Source organism: Stigmatopora nigra, unplaced genomic scaffold (genome assembly GCF_051989575.1).
Source record: "Stigmatopora nigra isolate UIUO_SnigA unplaced genomic scaffold, RoL_Snig_1.1 HiC_scaffold_25, whole genome shotgun sequence".
Lineage (NCBI taxonomy): Eukaryota > Metazoa > Chordata > Actinopteri > Syngnathiformes > Syngnathidae > Stigmatopora > Stigmatopora nigra.
This window is the reverse complement of record NW_027551604.1, coordinates 2322933-2344201: the sequence shown is the minus strand read 5'-3', so window position 1 is coordinate 2344201 and position 21269 is coordinate 2322933. Positions and strand designations below refer to the sequence as shown.

The following is a 21269-nucleotide window of genomic DNA, read 5'->3' as shown; positions in this document are numbered from 1 at the left end:
CACAGGCCGTATTTTCTCACATATAGGCCATATTTTCTCGCATAAAGGCCATATTTTCTCGCATAAAGGCCGTATTTTCTCGCATATAGGCCGTGTTTCTCGCATATAAGCCATATTTTCTCACATATAGGCCATATTTTCAGATAAAGGCCATATTTTCTCACATATAGGCCGTATTTTCTCGCATATAGGCCATATTTTCTCGCATATGGTCCGTATTTTCTCGCATAGAGGCCGTACATTCTCGCATATAGGCCATATTTTCTCGTATAGGCCGTATTTTGTCGCATATAGTCAAGTCAATGGAATAAGACGATACCCACCTTTCCATATTCTGTATCTTTTTTTTTGCAAAATGGCCGTCTTTACGCAGATGTTTGGTTTTTTTAGGTACTCTGAAAAGTTAGAAGGCAAAACAAGTCAAGATATTGCACACATGTCTCATCGATGTTGTCAGAAAGAGACTTACTATTGATTTAGCACACTCTTAACATCCTGTTCACGCTGTTTTGTGCCCACTCAGGCTTTCCTGTCAAAACATCAGCACTTATGAGGCTGAAAAGGGCCTCTCAAGACTCCGCTTTTTCTCCCTCAAAAAGTCAATCAACGCCATCGGAAACGAACCGTGGCTTCCAATCGTCCCTTTATGAGTTTTTTTTAAGACTTTAAAGAAACAAACTTTGCGGTATATGCATCAAAGCTGCAAAAAATAGTGATATTTGTGGATATAAATGAAAGAAAACTGCTAAAACGGACACAAAAAGTTTTGATGTCCAAATTGTATCCAAACAAAAAGGCTATTTTTCCATTCAAATCATTAAAATTTAATTAAATGGAATGCTTTTATTGTCATTATACAAGTATAATGAGATTTAAAGCTTCACCACAAAGTACACAAATAATCAATAAATAAGTCGTAACGATAAATAAATAGCCGACAGCATAAGTAAGTAGGGAAATGGACAAATAACAACATAGACAAATAAATAAGTAATAAATAAATATTCAACAACATATGTAAGTAGGAAAGTGCACAAATAACAACAACAGACAAAGAAATTATGAATAAATAATCATAAGAAACAAGTAAAAATGATAAATAAATAGTCAACAACATAAATAAGAAGGAAAGTGCACAAATAACAACAACAAACAGACAAATAAATAATCAATAAATAATAATAATAATAAATAAATAAGTAATAACGATAAATAAATAGTCAAAAACATTGATAAGTAGGAAAGTGCACAAATAATAAGAACAAACAGACAAATAAATAATCAATAATAATAATAAATAATATATAAATAAGTAATACAAAATGTCAACAACATAAAAAAGTACGGCAGTGCACAAACAACAATAAACAAACAGATAAATAAATAATTAATAATATAATAATATGGTTGGCGCGTCTGCCTCACAGCTACGTGGTTCTGGGTTCAAATCCAGGTCAGTCCACCTGTGTGGAATTTGCCTGTGTGGGTTTTTTTCAGGTACTCTGGTGTCCTCCCACATTCTAATGACATGGCTGATTGCACTCTAAATTCCCCCTAGCAACAAGTGATTAGTTGTTTTTCTCTCCTGTGATTGGCTGGCCACCAATTTAGGACGTCCCCCTGCCCCAAGTCAGCTGGGATAGGCTCCAGCGACCCTAGTGAGGATAAAGCGGCTCAGAAAATGAGATGACAACATAAATAAGTGCGTAAATCCACAAATAACAACAACAAAAGAACTGAAAAATAACCCGGAAATAAATAATAATGTTTGAAACCTGAGAATCATTTTCAGTATTTTATCTTCAACACATAACTCATTCTTTGAAATACACAATACCTGATAATAATATGATTCCATTTGTTGTTTCTTTTGTGGCGAGATTGGCAAGGAACACAATTAAGCCTCGAGGCGCTAACCGCTACTTAAAAAAACACTCGTTCATGCTTAACGACATAGCCTCATTTTTCTCTATGTGGTTATTAGAAGAAAAAAAATGTCATGATGCCATTCATCTTCAAAGTCATTTTCTCAGCTGTTGCCAAGCTGGCACATGATTAAATCAATGGAACATGATTAAATCTCTTAAATAATGTACAAATCTTCTCACACGCCATTTTATTTATTTTCAATGACATTAAAATATGATTATACTGTACCATTTTCTTTTCCAAGCTGGGATTGGCTGAGTTTTAGTGTTTTTGTGACATCATCAATGATCAAAGTTGTAAGTGAAATAAGTAGACTTCCATCCTTAAATCTGGAATGAAAATGGACATTCAGAAAGTAAATATCATTTGCTTTTCTTGTAGAAACCGTAAAATCTTTAATATATTTACTGGTTGATTTTAAGATAGTTTCTTACTGTTTGAATTGAATGGAATTGAATGGTCATTAAACAAAAAGAATGAGATTTAAAGTTTTACCATAAAGTGCACAAACAACAACAAACAAACAAATAAATTATCAATAAATAATAATAATAATGGTAATAATAACAATAGTAGTAATAATAATAACAACAATAATAATAATAATAATAATAATAATAATAATAATAATAATAATAATAATAATAATAATAATAATAATAATAATAATAATCATAATAATCATAATCATACTCATAATAATAATACAAATAAAAATACAAATAATAATAATAATAAAAAATAAAAATAAAAAATAATAATAATAATAATAATAACACCAACAACAGCAATAATAATAATAAATAAGTTATAACGATAAATAAATAAATAGACAACAACATAAACAAGTACGAAAGTGCAAAAATAACAACAACAAACTAATAATAAATAATCAATCAATAAATAAGTAGTCAACATTATAAATAAGTAGTGGTCAATATAATAAGTAGTTGTTGACTACTATGTTGACTTATACTTATTTCTATGTAGGCTACTTATTTCTTTATTTATTTATGTATCACTTGTTTATTGAATATTTATTTTTATATTATTGATAGATTTTTAAAAATATATTTATTGATGATTTATTTATGCTTATTTTTTGTTGTTTCTGCACTTCCCTACTTATTTATGTTGTACTTTAAAAAAAAAAAGAAGGAAGGAAAATTGTTTAATCTTGAATATTTTTCTGATAAAGAGCGTATTTAGATATAAAGATGGAAAAAAATAAAAATAGAATATAAGAGAAAAGCTTGATGGCGTCATTTGCTGAACAAATGCGTATTTGTTATGTTAATGTTATTTTCTTCACCTCTTGAAAACATCTTACCTCCTCTTACCGCCGGCTGCCATCTTTCACACTTGTCGCCAAGGGACAGACGGCCAGTTGGCTGTCAATCATTTTTAATAAGGCGTCCATCGGCATGACGAGTCTTGTGAGGAGGAGGCACTCGGCTCCATAAGTGTGCCTCTGCGTTGGCCGGGAAAACTTGGCCCTGCAAAAAATCATATAAGCATGTTAAATCAAATTATGAATATTTGATTACCTTCATTCTATTATTAATATAATAAAGAATTATAAAATCCCCATATACCTTGAATTGCTTACAGTTAAGTCCTCCTGAAATTTAAATATTGCTATGCTAGATGACCTCGAAGCTAATAGCTTCCAGCGCTAGCTCGACTTTGAAGCCAAGCTAAGTGTAGAAAACTATGGAACTCCAATTTAATTTAAAAGTGTCAACTCACACATATTTAGTCTAAAATTATCTATTTTGACTATATTTTTTTGCAAATGCAGCCTCGAGAATGAAATAATGTTATGCTAGATGACCTCAAAGCTAATAGCTTCCAGCGCTAGCTTGACTTTGAAGCTAAGCTAAGCGTAAAAAACTATGGAACTCCTTGTTAGTCTATAATTATCTATTTTTACGATATTTTTTTTCAAATGGAGCCTCGAGATTGAAATACTGTTATGCTAGATTACCTCAAAGCTAATAGCTTCCAGCGCTAGCTCGACATAGAAGCTAAACTAATATAAGCTAAGCGTGGAAAACTATGGAACTCCTTTTTCATTTAAAAGTGTCAACTCACCCATATTTATATATTTTGTTGATCTAAACCCATGTTTAGTTTATTTTTAGATTTTACAAAATGATTTTTGAACTAAAAACTGAAAAATTGATTAAAAAATTACAATTATAAATTTAAAAGTGGGAAAATCAGGAAATTTAATAAAAATCTATACTCTTCAATTTAATTTGATCCTAAAACAGAAAGTCGCCACTCATAATTTACTTTCTCGGGCCGCACAAAAATGATGCGACGGACCAGATTTGGCCCCTGAGCCACCACTTTGACACCTGAATGAATTAGCCCATTTCATTCTTTCAACCCTGATGATTGAAAATCCGAAAATGACCACGTTAGCTATTCTTAAGGAACATAATGTACCCAAATAATCTTAGTACATACATCCTTTTTTTCTAGGTCACAAAGAAGGAAATGCGGTAACAATTTGAGGAAAGGGATATTTCTACAAGCACTTCCTTAACCACTTCATCCCAAGCTAAAAATGTACTTGAGGTACCAATCCAGTTGATGCTTCACTTGGGATGCAAACTGATGGCCAGTGGAAATTTGGGTCAATTGGACAAGAGGTGTCAAAGTGGCGGCCCGGGGACCAAATCTGGCCCACCGCATCATTTTGTGTGGCCCGGGAAAGTCAATCATGAGTGCCAACTTTCTGTTTTAGGATCAAATTAGAATGAAGAGTATAGATGTGTATTAAATTTCCTGATGTTCCCCCTTTTTAATCAATAATTGTCATTTTTTAATCATTTTTTGTGTGTTTTTAGGTCAAAAATCATTTTGTAAAATCTAAAAATATATTAAAAAAAGCTAAAATAAACATTTTTTAGATTTATGAAAAAAACAGAGTATTCAGGGCTTTTAATCCATTTATTTTAAAAAAAAATCTAAATATTATATTTAAAATGGTCCCGCCCACATGAAATGGAGTTGACGTTAATATGGCCCGCGAACCAACCTAAGTCTGACACCATTGTCATAAGTAATGTTCTAATTGCCTCAATTAGGGTCAACTTGAAATGGAATTTGGTTCAACTTGTTGTAATTAGAAATAAAGAATCTTTGAACGGTGGCCAAATGACCAACAGCAGATGGTCCAGATAACATCCTGTGTAAAGTCAAAACCAAAAGACCCTTCCATGGGAATGTTGTGCCCTCCACTCACCCCGCAACTTGGAGTGTGTTTCTGTGTTCCTGTGGTGTGATTGTTTAGAATAGTCGGCTTGAGGGGAGGTACTTTTAAAAAAGTCATTAGTATATACATTACAAATGACTGTCTGCAATAATAACGAGATTTACCTTCAAAAAAATGAATGAATTAAACCAAGGGTGTCAGACTCGGGTTGGTTCTTGGGCCAACTTGATTTTATGTGGGCTGGACCATTTTAGATATAATATTTAGATTTTTTTTTTAATAAATTGATTAAAAGAACTGGATTAAAAGCCCTGAATATTCAATTTTTAAAAAATGTTTATTTTAGCTTTTTTAAAAATATAATTTTAGATTTTACAAAATGTTTTTTGAACTAAAAACACAGAAAAAATGATTAAAAAATGACAATTATTGATTTAAAAGTGGGAAAATCAGGAAATGTAATATACTATACTATATTTAGATTCTTATCTTATAAATGGATTAAAAGAACTGGATTAAAAGCCCTGGATATTCAGTTTTTTATAGATCTAAAACAATGTTTATTTTAGCTTTTTTTAAGTATATTTTTAGATTTGACAAAATGATTTTTTAACTAAAAAACACAGAAAAATGGATAAAAAAATGACAATTATTGATTTAAAAGGGGGAAAATCAGGAAATTTAATATACATCTATACTTCATTTTAATTTGATCCTAAAACAGAAAGTCAGCACTCATCATTGACTTTCCTGGACCGCACAAAATGATGCGGCGGGCCAGATTTGGCCCCCGGGCCGCCACTTTGACACCTATCCAATAGAGGGAAAGAAAACGAGGACAAAAAGACACAACATATATAAAAATACATAGCAACCAACAAAGAAAACACCAAATGCACTCAAATTTAAACAAATGATAACCTAATGAGATCATTTTTAACATAATAATCTGTTTTTATTGACATTTTACACAATGTTCCGACCAGAGGATTCAAGTTTTCGAATATTTCGGGTCTGACCGCATCAGGCGGAATACCGACTGTATATTTTGGAACGCACGACGAAGCTCGGGTGCCACTAGAACTCCGACAAGAACACCCAAACAAAAACCCCGCACAGGCAAGCACATATTTTGACCTCTGACCTCTCAACTCGAAGGCAGACGCGCTAACCACAAAGCCGCAAGCCTGGCGACCGTTTTCAACCAAAAAGGTGGTTTTAACTCCCCCTACCGAGTCTCGGCTTCCGACATTGGAGCGCTCGCAAACGGCGATAGCAAAAAAACACGGGTTTTCCTGGGCAGGAAATTGTAACGTGAGTCAACTTTGGTCTGAGAACACCCGCTGAATTTATTATTTTTGATCTGACGGCGAGAAGGAAAAAGTGAAAGGGTGTTGGATTACTCCTCTTAGGGAGGAAAACAACGTCTGCTCGTTGCTTGGGTGCCAAACGTCGCTTTTGTTGGGGTCATTCGGCCACTTTATGGCAAGTTTTTGTGGAGTTTTTGAGTCGTTTTTGCATTGAAAAAGTCTCACGGCCATTGGAAAATCTTTTAATTTAAAACAAAGTATAGATGTATATTAGATTTCCTGATTTTTCTCCTTTTAAATCGATAATTGCTGTTTTTTAAATATTTTTTTCTTTGTTTTTAGTTCAAAATTTATTTAGTAAAATCTAAAAATATATCAAAATATTTTCTGTTTTTTACTTTAATATGGAAAATAATTAAAGACAAATTTGGTTTTCTCCTTTAGTAAGAAAAAATCTCAGATAAACCCTTTTTTAGATCTATAAAAAAACGGAATATTCAGGACTTTTGATCTAGTTAATTAAATCTATTTATAATAAAAAATCTAAATATATCTGAATATAATATATAAAGTCAATCATGAGTGCCGAATTTCTGTTTTAGGATCAAATTCAAAACTAAGAGTATAGATGTATATTAAATTTCCTGATTTTCCCCCTTTTAAATCAATAATTGTCATTTTTGATCCATTTTTGTCTGTGTTTTTAGTTGAAAAATCATTTTGTAAAATCTAAATATATATACTAAAAAAACCTAAAATAAACTTTGTTTTAGAACGCAAAAAAAAACCTGAAAAAAATAGAGATCTTTACACAAAGGCAGCCAATCCTAAGCAACCAATCGCGTCTGCTCATATCTCAAAATTTGTCTCATATCTCAAAGCAAATATCTGATCGGAATTGTACCCGTATCTCAAATTCCTAATATGTAGTGACACTCGTATGTCAAGGTATTACTGTAGTACAGTGTTCCCTCGCTACTTCGCGGTTCAGCTACCGCGGGACTCAGAGCTTCGCAGATTTTTTTGGGGGGAAAAAATTAATAAAAATACAAATATTACATTAAGACAACATATTTTACAGTTTTTTTTTGTTATAACATGAATTTCACTCTATCTACCGGTATTCTATATGGTGTACTGTATACAGGGGGTAAAAAAAATAAAATACAAAAAAAAAAAAATTGAATTTTTAAAAAAAAAAATTAAAACATTTTTTTGAATTAAATTCAAATTAACCATTTTTGAAGGGCAATCCCTACTTCCCGAAAATTCCCTTATCGCGTGTGGTCCCTTTCCCCATTAACCGCGACAACCGAGGGAACACTGTACTTATAAAAAACATTAATAAAATTTCTGTGTATTTAAAAAAAAAATCTACACACCCTTGTTCCCATTTCTTATCAAAGAAAATGAGGAAGCTAAAAATGCCTTCAAACATAATAACAATTCATTAGAATAGTAAAAAAAATGTCTACACCCTCTTTTGAATGGACATTTAGCTTAGCACTTATCATAAGCATCTTAATTGAGTTGCTCATGGGACGACAATAAGGAAGTAATAAAACTGGTTTAATCTGGTATGTGTGTGTGCATATGTGTGTGTGTACTTGCCTTTTTGTGATCCCAATCCAAGTCTCCCATCTGGATTAGTCTGGGGGTGATGTTTTATTCATTTTGACCTGGTTAACAGCAACTCTTGGTTTCTTCACCCTCCGATTTGGTCCAATGAGAAGTTGAGACAAGACGCCTGTGATATTTCATCTCTCTTAAGCAATCCCTTCAAAATAAAATAAATACAAGACAAATATGTAAACTGTTTTTGCCAGTTCATAAATCACCACGGCTGTTTCTGGAGCCAGTAATTTATTGGCAAAGAGATGAAATTTCAACATGTGTTGTAAACAGATGCGCCTTTTGCCGAGTTGCTTTTTTTTTTTTATTTAGTAATGTCATTAATCAAAATAATTATCGCATGTTTGGGCCTCACGGTTAGCGTGTAGGCTACAAGGGTTTATTTAACGTTACGGGAATGCTTGGATTTTAAGCTAAATCCGGAAAATGGGCGTGGCCAAAGTAGGTAAAGTTGAAGCTCCACCCAAGTTATGTTTGTAGACTGCTTAATCCTAAATATGTTTGTCTGTCGTTTGTCTCACTGTGTTAGCTAGGATTGTCTTTAGCGCCCCCGTGAACCTTGTGGACCATGAGAATCCAAAAATGGGCGTGGCCAAAAGTAGCTAAAGTTGAATCTCCACCAAAAATGATATTTGTAGACTGCTTAATCCAAACTACGATTGTTTGTCGTTTGTCTCCCTGGTTAGCTAAGATCATCTCCAGCACCTCCGCGACCCCTGTGACCATGAGAATCCAAAAATGGGCGTGGCCAAAGTAGCTAAAGTTAAATCTCAACCAAAAATGATATTTGTAGACTACTTAATCCTAACTACGATTGTCTCCCTGGGTTAGCTAGGATCGTCTCCAGCACCCCCGCGACCCCTGTGACCACGAGAATCCAAAAATGGGCGTGGCCAAAGTACGTAAAGTTAAATCTCCACCAAAAATGATATTTGTAGACTACTTAATCCTAACTACGATTGTCTCCCTGGGTTAGCTAGGATCATCTCCAGCACCCCCGCGACCCCTCGTAAGCCTGAGCATTTCAGAAAAAAGGAACGAGTGCAAAAGAAACAATCTTTTGATCGAAAAGAAGATTTAGCAGGCGTCAAGCACACGACTTCAATTTGATGAATTAAGATCCCGAATGGATGGGAAATATGCAAAAATGTATCAGTTGGTCGCGAATGAGCATGTGTCTACAGTATGTATTCTATTTTGCAACCAGGCAACTAGAGTGCGTGCTTCGGAGACCTCCTAAAAGCCAAGAGGGAAGCAGACCCGAGCAAACGACCGCCGCCGCATGAAAGCTTTTGGCCGTCTCTCAACTTTGCAGTTCATCCAAAATGCCTTGGACGCCATTGGAGGATTCCTGTGCGGCAGGCAGGCAGGCAGGCACAACACGTTCTTCTTCTTCTTCCATGCGGAGCAGAGCTAATATTTGTTAATGGACTTCGCCTTTGCTCAACTGGCTCCGCCCACATTTGCGCCAAGAGACTGCCTGGAGCCTTGATTTTGCTTACAGCAGAATTTTAATAAGATACTGCATATATTAATGAGCATATTTATATTCATGTTCATATAAATATATTATACAAATATATGTAACTATGTAACCATAGCCTAATTTAGTCTTTTATGTAACAGAAAAGAAATGACTCACGTTTATGCACTTATTTTCTGAACCACTTCATCCACACAAGGCTTCGCAGGGGGGGGGGGGGGGGGGGGGGGGGGTGCCGGAGCCTATCCCAGCTGACTTTCAGACTGGTGGCTAGCCAATCACAGGGTCCGAGGAGACGGACAACCATTCACATTCACACTCATGCATACCAAGGCGCAATTTAGCATACAATTAGCCTAGCATAAACCAGAGTACCCAAAGAAAACCCACACAAGCTCAGGTTGGAAATGCAACTCCACGCAGGTGGACTGACCTGGATTTGAACCCAGAACTGTAAGGCCAACACAATAACCAGTCATCCACCTGTTTACAACTTTTAAAGTACAAAAAGTTTAAGTCGAAAATTTGTCCAAATTATGTCGACGCCCACAGTGCCGATGCAAAACTCCTATTGGTGCATTCGGGACTTGGCTGTTTCCCTATTTTAGCTCACAGGCTAGCTCAAAGCCATATGAACCCATCAAAAAAGCCACATTGGGCTCATGAGCCATAGGTTTACTACCCCTGGTGGAGAGAGGTTCATTTGCATGACTTCAGTTTGGGCAGCCATGGGTTCGATTCCCTCTGATTGTAACTGCAAATGGACTTTGTATGCTAATTGGCGACCAGTCGAGGGTTGGGGATAGGCTCCGCCCACAAAGATGTGTGTTATGGGAGATCAATGAATGTATTTTTATGTATTTTGCGACATTTGTCATATTATTAAAATACTTAAATGCAGTTCTAAAATATTAGATTTTTTTAGCAGATAATGTTAACCCTTTAAAACCTAATTCACAAAAATAACTAACCACAAGTTCAAATTCTTTAGCGTTGAGCTAATAATGTTCCTTTTGGGGGAAAAAAAGCAGTCATTTATTGTAATTATAAATGACTTTATTCTAAAGTGTAGGGTATCTTTTCACATGGATAATTACATGGAATCGTTCATCACCCTTCAAGGATTTTCCAGGAAATTTGTATTTTTTTTGTTTGTTTTGACTGAAGACCAGGTAACGCGACGACGAGACCCCGTCACACACCGACAGAGAAATAAAAAGCATTTCCAAGTACTTTCTTAGAGAGATTTACATTTCTCGGAGGGTCTCCCAGCTGTGGATCACTTGGGCCAAATGCCCCCCCCCCTTTTTTTGGAAGAAATACTGTTAGTGACGGGATCGTAAATATGCTAATAATCGTTTCTGTCTGAGCCTGAAAGCATTGCGCAAAAACAAAGTTGTTTGGAGAAATATCGGGACAAGAATATCTTTTAAAATGAGAGTGATGATTTAGTCAATTTGGAGGTCAAATTTTGCGAAGCATTTTCTATCAAAAGTCTCCATCAGGGAACTGCAAAGTGACCTATCATACCAGGAGTGGGGTTCGAACCCACAAGGACTACTGTCCATTGGAACTTAAGTCCAACGCCTTAACCACTCGGCCATCCTGGTCTTGAAAATTAGGTTTTTAAATGTTTACATCTTTTAAGATTGTAGTGAAAACAAGATTGGAATTTTCCGCAAAACAGACAAGTTATTGAGTATACCAGGAGTGGGGTTCGAACCCACGAGGACTACTGTCCATTGGAACTTAAGTCCAACGCCTTAACCACTCGGCCATCCTGATGCTGATAAAAGAGTTATTAAATATTTTATCTTTGGCCTTTATGAAAGTATGGGTAACGGAGTGCAGATGGTAGTAAAAATAAGATTAGAATATTCCAGAAAGAATGTAGACTACAATTATGAACAATACCAGGAGAAGGATTCGAACCCACGTGGATTATTGTCCATTAGAATTTACGTCCAATGCCTTAACCACTCGGCCATCCTGGTGTTGAAAGTAAAGTTTTTAAGTATCTTTGGTATTTTTTAAAGGCTATATGAAAGAGAACAGACTGTAGTAAAACTAAAATTTGAGTTTTCCAGAGGAAAAAACACATTGGCAGTAGTAACTACTCTTACCATTTCAAATATCCTCATATTTGGTATTTATGAAAGGCTATATTACAGAGAAGATGGTAGTAAAACTAAGATTTGAATACTCCAGAAACATCAAGACAGTAGTACCAGTAACTAATCCCTACCAGGAGTGGGGTTCGAACCCACGAGGACTACTGTCCATTGGAACTTAAGTCCAATGCCTTAACCACTCGGCCATCCTGGTGATGGAATATATGCTTTCAAATATCTTCATCTTTGGTATTTATTAAAGGATATGTACAGTAGAAGTAATCAGATCAGTCAGACGGTACTAAAACTAATATTTGAATTTTCCAGAAAATTAGAACACAGATAGATAACATTAACGGTAAGATGGTAGTAACACTAAGATTTGAATTTTCCAGAAAACTAAACACAACAGTGCAGGTAACTATTCTTACAGGGAGTGGGAGTCGAACCCACGATGACTAATGTACGCCGGATCTTAAGTGCAACACCTTAACCACTAAGCCATCCTGATTTGGTTATTTCACCTAATAATCAACAGAGAACCCTCCAACCCTAACCCTAACCCTAACCCGAACCCCTAACCCCCACTAAGATTATAGTGAAAACAAGATTGGAATTTTCCGCAAAACAGACAAGTTATTGAGTATACCAGGAGTGGGGTTCGAACCCACGAGGACTACTGTCCATTGGAACTTAAGTCCAACGCCTTAACCACTCGGCCATCCTGGTCTTGAAAACTGTGTTTTCAAATATCTTCATCTTTGATATTTATGAAAGGATATGTAACAGAGAACAGACGGTAATAAAACTATGATTTGAATTTTCCGGAAATTTAACCACAACAGTTCTAGTGACTTATCTTACCAGGAGTGGGGTTCGAACCCACGAGGACTCGTGTCCATTGGATCTTAAGTCCAACGCCTTAACCACTCGGCCATCCTGGTCATGAAAACAATGTATTTTTTAAAAATGTTCATCCTAACTCTGTTTTAAGGGATATGCAACGGAGAAGTGATAGTACTAAAACTATGATTTGAATTTTCCAGAAAAATACACACAGACAGATAACGTTATCGGTAAGATGGTAGTAAAACTATGATTTGAATTTTCCAGAAAAATACACACAGACAGATAACGTTATCGGTAAGATGGTAGTAAAACTATGATTTGAATTTTCCAGAAAAATACACAGACAGATAACATTAACGGTAAGATGGTAGTAAAACTATGATTTGGATTTTCCAGAAAATTAACCACAACAGTTCTAGTGACTAATCTTACCAGGAGTGGGGTTCAAACCCACGAGGACTCATGTCCATTGGATCTTAAGTCCAACGCCTTAACCACTCGGCCATCCTGATTCTGAAAAATGAGTTTTTGAATATTTTTATCTTTAGTCTTTATGAAAAGTTAAGTACAGTAGAAGTGATTGGATCAGTAAGATGATAGTAAAACTAAGATTTAAATTTTTCAGAAAATTAAACACACAATGGTTCAAATAACTAATCTTACCAGGCTCTCTAATTTTATCTTTAATTATTTAGGACTCATGAAAAACATCCTCCTTCAAAATGCAAAATATTCTTTAAAATATGCCAAGTACAAACTCCATTCAAACACAAACATATAGATATTAATAATCAGATTAATATAGTACTTTTTCACAAACAAATTTTGGTTAGCCCCTAATTCAACTAGGATTAGCTCCAGCACCCCCCACAATCCTTGTGAGGCTAAGCAGTTGTTCTCAAAATGAATGAATGAACAATTTGTAAATGAAAGTTTTAGAGTGCACACTGTCTCTTTAATACTCTGAACCCAAAAAGAATTAAATAAATAAAAATGCACATTCTTTCGAAAGACTTCCTGTCAATGTTTACTTTCGTTTCTTGTTCATTTTGCCAATGTAGTTTCTTTCTGTGTCTGCATTTTGTCCACCATAAACAGGTAGGAATATTGACAAATATACTACACTGTTGTGCGAATTGTGGATTTTTTTAAGGGTTGTTTTTCCTTCTAACAAAAAGTGGAAGAAAAAAAAAAACCTGACTTTAAAATAGCAGCACATACTGCGTGATTAAAACCAGGGCGAAGTCAAGTACAGTCTTGTTGAGAGTTCCCTTTTCTGTGGTTGATTCTTACTTACTTTACATTAACGCTTCAATCATAAATAAATAAATACAAATACAAAGTTGTGACATGTGGACCATATTTTCACCACTATAAGGTGTACCGCATTATAAGGCGCACACTCAATGAATGACATTTTTTCCATATATAAGGCGCACTGTGAATTTTGGAGAAAATGTAAGACTTTTAAGTGCGCCTTATAGTGGTGAAAATACGGTAATTGCTATTGACTTTCAGGTATGAAGCACTCACTACTTTACAGTCACCTCTAGAGCCAGCCATTGTTGATGTTTTAGATTTTTTTGTATAAAATCTTGCAGTGGGGGAGGAGCTATATGATGGAAGATTGTCTAAACTAAGATGGCATCTGCATATTTAACAGTATTGTTTCAGTTCGGGCGTTTGTGGGATATTAAAAAAACACAAATGCCTGAACTGAATACTCAATACTGTTATATTTTCAGATGCCATCTTAGTTTAGAAAATCTTCCATCATATAGCTCCTCCCCCACTGCAAGATTTGATACAAAAAAAATCCAAAACATCAATATTGGCTGGCTCTAGAGGTGACTGTGTAGTGAGTACTTCATACCTGGAAGTCAATAGCAATTACCGGATTTTCACAACTTTAAGGCGCACTTAATAGTTTAAATTTTTCTCCAAAATAGACAGTGCGCCTTATAATACAGTGCACCTTATATATGGAAAAAATGTCATTCATTGAGGGTGCGCCTTATAATGCGGTGCACCTTATAGTCGTGAAAATACAGTAATTAATCTACCAAAACAACAGGCCAAAACGTGTTGTAGTCGCATTTCGAGGGGCAAACCAATGACTGGATTCCCCTCTGTTATCTCTCCACAGATGTCGGCGGAGACGATCTCCAACGCCACGTCTGTGGCGGTCCCTCCCGGCGAAGTCCCGCCCCCTCTAAAACCAGGCGAGGCTTTCCACGTCTTCATCAGCTACAGCAGCACCGACTCGGAATGGACGCACGCCCTCATCGAGCGTCTGGAAACGGCCGGCCTTTGCGTCTGCTACCACGATCGCGACTTCACGGCGGGCCGAGGCGTGTTGGAGAACATGTCCGATTGCATCCAGAAGAGCCAGAAAGTCCTGCTGGTCCTCAGTTGGACGTTCGTACGTAGCCGCTGGTGTCTCCTGGAGGCCAACATGTCCATGTTCCGGGACTGCCTGGAGAGGAAACCCCTGGTCCCGGTACTCCTGGAACCGGGGGTCTCCATCCCGTTGCATCTATGCCACCTGACTTACTTGGAAGTGGGCAACCCGGGGTTCGATAGCAAGCTGCTGAAGGTCCTGTGCACCCCTAACCATGAGCTCCAAGCCTCCACGGTGGTTCCCTACCAACCTCCGTCCATCTACAACGGGAAAGCCCTACAGCCGCTAACCGCCACTAACGTGGAGAGTCTTTACAAGTGGGACGCGGGACAATTCAGCGACACAGATGTCCCAGATCAACTCCGCCTGATCTTGGCGGACCCCGAGAAGTACAAAAAAGCCGTCCGAATGGTCAACGACGTGTCTTCGAAACGAGTGTGGATGCCTAGGATCCGCGAAAGGGTTTTTGGATATATCATGGGGGTGGTATTTTTTCTGGTTTTGGTTTTAGGTTTTATTTTTTACTCGGCTGAATTGACCGTTTTCTTAATCCCCGTCAGGGAGGAGGATTCCTCGGGAAAGTGGGCTATCATCTTAATAGCTTACTTCTCCGTTCCCATTGGCTTCTTGATTCAACTTTGCCTCTGGAAGAACGACGATGAAAAGTACGTGGTGAGGGAGATGCAAAAGGCGGCCGGTCACGCCAACGTGATTCTAGTCCAGGAAAAACTCCTGATGGGTTTTCGCTCCAATTCCATCATGTATTTGGTCTACGTTTCTCTGGAGGGTTGCAAAAGGCACTTCGGCGCCACCTTTGACGATTCGGACAACGCGGAGGAGCTCCTCCAAATAGCTCTAGTCCGATTTTCGTCCGAGTACGCCTGCTCCCTTGCCAAAAGGCACTTCCCTTTCCCTCAGCCGTGCCCGCCGCCGGGTCACCTGGAGGGAGGGGTTTGTTTTTGCCAGTACGTGTCTATGCAACTGAGCCTTGGAGAGCGGAGGTGAGCCTAACGCAACCGCGGATCGGCCAAATCGCTCCATCGGAACTCCTTTGCTGCCTGGACAGGGCGGGAGGCGCCAAATCCGGTCGGTGCTTGGATGTTTGGTCGCCGGTCTTTTGGTCGTCGGTCTTACAGTGCTAGAGAGTTTACTGTTGAAACCAGATCTCAAAATGATATTCATGAGAGAGAGTTTAATATCTAAGAGGAAGTTTAATATCTAAGTACTGTTGAAAACAGTAGATGTTTAGATATTTACCTCTTTCTCATGAATAGAATTTTGAGAGCTGGTTTCAACAGTTCTTAGATATGAAACAGTACTTGGATATTAAAGAGTACTTAAGATATTAAAGAGTACTTAGATATGAAACAGTACTTAGATATGAAACAGCACTTAGATATGAAACAGCACTTAGATATGAAACGGCACTTAGATATGAAACAGCACTTAGATATGAAACAGTACTTAGATATGAAACAGTACTTAGATATGAAACAGTACTTAGATATGAAACAGTACTTAGATATGAAACAGTACTTAGATATTAAACAGTGCTTAGATATTAAACAGTACTTAGATATTAAACAGTGCTAAGATATTAAACTCTATCTCTTAGATATTAAACTCTCTTTTGAATATTAAACTCTATCTCTTAGATATTAAACTATCTCTTAGATATTAAACTATCTCTTAGATATTAAACTATCTCTTAGATATTAAACTATCTCTTAGATATTAAGCTCTATGTTCCTTGCTATTGACTTCCAGGTATGAAGCACTCACTCACTACACAGTCATCTCTAGAGCCAGCCATTGTTGATGTTTTGGATTTTATGGTATAAAATCTTGCAGTGGGGGAGGAGCTATATGATGGAAGATTTTCTAAAATAAGATGGCATCTTATCTCATATTTAGCAGTATTGTTTCAGTTCAGGCGTTTGTGTTTTTTTTTTAATATCCGACACTGGTGGTTTTTCATTTTTGGTTTTGTTTTTCCCATATATAAGGCGCACTGGATTATAAGGCGCACTGTCTATTTTGGAGAAAATTTAAGACTTTTAAGTGCGCCTTATAGTCGTGAAAATACGGTATTGGAATTTTTTGCATTGGCTTCTGAGGAATAAAACAAAAGTACACATGTTAAACCGCTTCTGTAATATTAAGGCCAAGCATCACCACTCAGGATAAGCAATAAGAAGATATCTCATCAAAATATGCTCTAGATTTCAACCTGTTTGATCGCGCCATCGATATTAGCCTTTTTTTTATGACATTTCGCCAAAGGGATTCAGGATATGAGGAGGCCTCCATCGGAAAAGGCAAACAAACACGGCCAAAGGATACTAATGAGAACAACGGATTATGAGCGGCTCGCAGCGGGGTTGAACGGCGGGTCAACCGTCGCCTTGTCGCGTTTGATGAGCAATAAAAAAAGGAAAAAAATGGGCTTCTGAATTCAAATCGAGAGCATAAAACATGCAAACAAGTGACAGTTTATTTGTATTGTCTGGTTGTCATGGGGGTAAAAAATTGTCAGCCATTTTGAGAAATCAGGAAAACAAAAAATATTTCATCGAAACATTATCTTTCACATTCTTGAAAAATAATTGACAGAAATAAGATGCAAGTAAACCCGGTGGTCGAGTGGTTAGCAAAACTGCTTCGCAGTTGTGGGGTCGAGGGTTAGATCCCGAGATGGAGTTAGCCCCAGGGCTTGTGTGTTTTTTTTTCTGGGTACTCCAGTAGCCTCAGACATCCCCAAAACATGCATGGTAGGCTAGCTTTAAATTGCCTTACCTTAGCTGGGATTGGTTGTCCTTTGTCTCCTCGTGTCCTGTGATTGGTTGCCTTGAACTCAGCTAGGAAAGGCTCCAGCACCCCTTGCAATCCTTGTGAGGATAAGCAGTTCAGAAAATTAAATAGGGGAAAGACAGGAAATAAAATGTACATCTATCATTATTTGAATTTGATCCTGAAATAGAAAATCATGATTTAATATCTCGGGCCGCACAAAATGATGCAGCGGGCCAGATTTGGCCCCCGAGCCACCACTTGGACTCCCGTACCTTAGATTAAAAAAAAAAAACGGAAATGGTAGGATTTGTTTCAAAATAAAAAGCTAGTGATTTAGTCCGATGGTGCGAAAATTGGAAATTTGCTACTTTTTCAAAATGGCTGCTTCAAAACAAAATGAAGTGACAATTTTTTGGGAGGATTTCCAGAGTTTGTGTTGGGTTTTTCCGGGTAAATTCCCAAAAATTCTGGTGTAGCTGGCAGCTCTGGGTTTGTTTTCTAAATATTTGTTACTTTTGACATTGTTGTTATTAAACGTTGTATTAATAATACGCCATCACTGCTTTTGGGAGCAACCACACTTTGTAGACCTGAATCCTACAAAGCTTGAAATAGTTTGTCATTTTTTCCCCTTATCCAATCATTTCTTTTGCCACGTGAGCCGTATCATTTGATAGCTCAGACATTTTTATTTATGTCCAAATGTATGTTATGAACACCGTTCATAATTGCAAAAAGCCTTCGGGACATTGAATGTGTTGATGAATAAATATCCTTGGCTTGATGGAAATTAATGCATGCTCACAATGTAGGAATAAGAATTGTGGAGGGGGGCTACTGTGGAAAAACAATAATAATTGGAGTGATTTGCCGTCGTGTAACCTACAGTTCAATTCCCATGATTCATAGCGATTAAGCAAGGCACTTTATTAGGATTATATTTCAGTCCCATTGACATTGATAAACATTTCATTCGTTTGAACACAGAAAAAAAGCTAAGCCGTTTTATGTGTTTCTCATATGTGGTTCAAATTTGGAGCAATTTGTCAAATAAAATAGCTCCTGAGCACGTATTTTGTATTTTTTGGCGTCTCATATTTACAGTCTGCCAAGTTTTAATACTGTCTAATCACCATAGGACGAAATTGCTATGCTAGTCGGCGTGCTAATGACTGCTATTCACAGCACTGTCACGCAAAATTAGCAATAAAGTCCGCATAAATGACTTTTTGTGATATTTAGCTAACCTTATTGAGGTGTTCCGCATGAGGACGTCTTCCGTTCAACACGTCAGGTTCTTTTCCAGGTGCTGTACGTCGTCGGGAATGTCCAAATGAAAACATGCTAAGTAGCCATGAGAGGAAACCCGGTTTAAACCGGAATAGGAGTGATTTAATTGTGTCTTTGTTGCACAGCGCTGCCTGTGGCGGGAAGATAGCGACCAGACAGATTAGCACACTTGTGCTATTGTTTGCTAACGGCTCTTGGCAAGCTAACATGGCGTTTTTGGACACCATTAGCTTAAATTGACTCACAATGCTATTGTTCCCAGTTGATGAGAGCCCAGTGGGAACGTTATTGAGGAATAATAGTCGCAATTAGGAATAAAGTGACGTGAATATTTGGACATAGTGTGCTGGATATGAGTCAATTATGAAGTAATATTATGCTTTAGAGTCCAGGGGTGTCAAACATACGGCCCGCGGGCCGGATCCGGCCCGTCTGGTGGTTTGGTACGGCCCAGGGAAGAAAGCTGCATTGTATTAAAAAAAAAAAAAATTCTTTAAAATTTGTAGTTCTTGTATTTTGCGCTAGGGGCGCAGTGTTTTAGTATGTGCAGACAACATGAATTGGCATTTATTTATGTTCTTATGTTATTTTCTTGTTCATAATATATTGTTCATAATGTAAAAGGAAAATTCTTTTAATAAACATTTTGATAATTTACTCATTCTTTCACATTCCAAAAAAACATGCATAGTTGGCTGATTGGACACTCTAAATTGCCCCTAGGTATGATTGTGAGTGTGATTGGTTGTTTGTCTCCTTGTGCCTTGCGATTGGCTGGCCCGGAGTCAACTGGGTTAGGCTCCAGCGCCCCCTGCGACCTTAATGAAGATTAAGTGTTTCAGAAAATGAGATTTAAATAGTCAGGTGCAAAATGTAACTAGATTAGATGTTTTTTTTGGGGAAATTTCTTGGTTGCAGTTGCAAGACAGACACAAGACACACAAGACATTGTAGAACTAGTTTAAAAAAATGGAGCTAAAGTGGTCATCAGCCTTTGGAGTTTTAGTATAAGTATAATTTAGTAGCATAAGTATCGTATTTTCACGACTATAAGTCGCACTTAAAAGTCTTAAATTTTCTCCAAAATAGACAGTGCGCCTTATAATACAGTGTGCCTTATTTATGGAAAAAAAACCGAAAACCAAAAAGGAAAAACCACCACTGTCAGATATTTAAAAAAAAACACAAATGCCTGAGCTGAAACAATACTGTTAAATATGCAGATGCCATCTTAGTTCACACAATTTTCCATCATATAGCTCCTCCCCCACTGCAAGATTTTATACAAAAAAATCCAAAACATCAACAATGGCTGGCTCCAGAGGTGACTATAGTGAGTTCTTCATACCTGGAAGTCAATAGCATTTACTGTACTTTCATGACTAAAAGGCGCACTTAAAAATCTTACATTTTCTCCAAAATAGACAGAGCGCCTTATAATACAGTGCGCCTTATATATGGAAAAAATGTCATTCATTGAGGGTGCGCCTTATAATGCGGTGCGCCTTATAGTTGTGAAAATACGGTACTATTAAAATAAGAAATTAGTCTTGATTAGGTCCTCTCAGGTGCAGAACTCCAGTTGGGAAGAAACTGTCTTTGAGTCTATTTGTCCAATGGCGCCGAAAAACAGGTAGATTTTAATTTCGCGTTCCCGCAAATTGAGGCCCGACTCCAGTACTCCGTCAGAAGGATTATTCAAGTATACTTCTTCCAAATTGTAGCCATGTTGGAGCGAAGTGATGACAAGCTGCAAACGGGTGATGAGTGGCAATCACCGTTGGGAAAATCACTTCTCATCTTTCCCCCTATTGGAGAAACCTGCAATCTTCTTCTTTGGGGAAAAACCGACTTACGTCGTCAGACGGTGGAAAATCAAGGGGTGATGCTGAACCACGGACGAAAACAAAAAAAAAATCAGGCTTTCCAACAAAAAAAAGAAGAAAAACTGTTGCGCAACATGCTGGGAAATGTGTTTTCCAAATGCCAAACATACCAAGATGAATCATTTCACAACTTTTCCCGACAAAAAATGAAGACATAAGACTTGTACGGCTCAAATATGGTTTTTCGGTACCGTCAGGAATCCAGACGTGCTGTCAGATTAGCATACCCGTCAAAGTAGTAATAATCCATATATAAGGCGCACTGGATTATAAGGCGCACTGTGTATTTTGGAGAAAATTTAAGACTTTTAAGTGCGCCTTATAGTCGTGAAAATACGGTAGTAGTCAACATATAATAA

General features: G+C 37.1%; 1 protein-coding gene, 1 long non-coding RNA gene and 6 other non-coding genes across 11 annotated transcripts; 1 reads left to right on the top strand and 7 right to left on the bottom strand.

Moving 5' to 3' along the window:
* Positions 1 to 469: 469 nt before the first annotated feature.
* On the bottom strand, positions 470 to 19259 carry LOC144192197 (uncharacterized). 4 transcript variants are annotated; one of them, XR_013325069.1, is made up of 6 exons: positions 18982 to 19259; positions 17738 to 17829; positions 8077 to 8242; positions 3260 to 3425; positions 2158 to 2258; positions 470 to 529 (listed from the first exon to the last, which is right to left on the bottom strand). It is a non-coding gene; the product is annotated as an uncharacterized LOC144192197 (long non-coding RNA). The 4 variants fall into 4 exon arrangements; XR_013325070.1 differs by lacking the exon at positions 470 to 529 and adding an exon at positions 9331 to 9577 and having other exon boundaries at positions 1767 to 2258; XR_013325068.1 differs by lacking the exon at positions 470 to 529 and adding an exon at positions 9358 to 9577 and having other exon boundaries at positions 1767 to 2258.
* On the bottom strand, positions 11108 to 11190 carry trnal-uaa (transfer RNA leucine (anticodon UAA)). The gene has a single exon. It is a non-coding gene; the product is annotated as a tRNA-Leu (tRNA).
* trnal-uaa (transfer RNA leucine (anticodon UAA)) lies at positions 11283 to 11365 on the bottom strand. Its single transcript has one exon. It is a non-coding gene; the product is annotated as a tRNA-Leu (tRNA).
* Positions 11823 to 11905, bottom strand: trnal-uaa (transfer RNA leucine (anticodon UAA)). Its single transcript has one exon. It is a non-coding gene; the product is annotated as a tRNA-Leu (tRNA).
* Positions 12338 to 12420, bottom strand: trnal-uaa (transfer RNA leucine (anticodon UAA)). The gene has a single exon. It is a non-coding gene; the product is annotated as a tRNA-Leu (tRNA).
* trnal-uaa (transfer RNA leucine (anticodon UAA)) lies at positions 12553 to 12635 on the bottom strand. The gene has a single exon. It is a non-coding gene; the product is annotated as a tRNA-Leu (tRNA).
* On the bottom strand, positions 12970 to 13052 carry trnal-uaa (transfer RNA leucine (anticodon UAA)). Its single transcript has one exon. It is a non-coding gene; the product is annotated as a tRNA-Leu (tRNA).
* Positions 14654 to 19426, top strand: LOC144192115 (uncharacterized). Its single transcript, XM_077711165.1, has one exon. The coding sequence runs from the start codon at positions 14654 to 14656 to the stop codon at positions 15944 to 15946; it is 1293 nt and encodes a 430-aa protein (XP_077567291.1). The 3' UTR covers positions 15947 to 19426.
* Positions 19427 to 21269: the final 1843 nt, after the last annotated feature.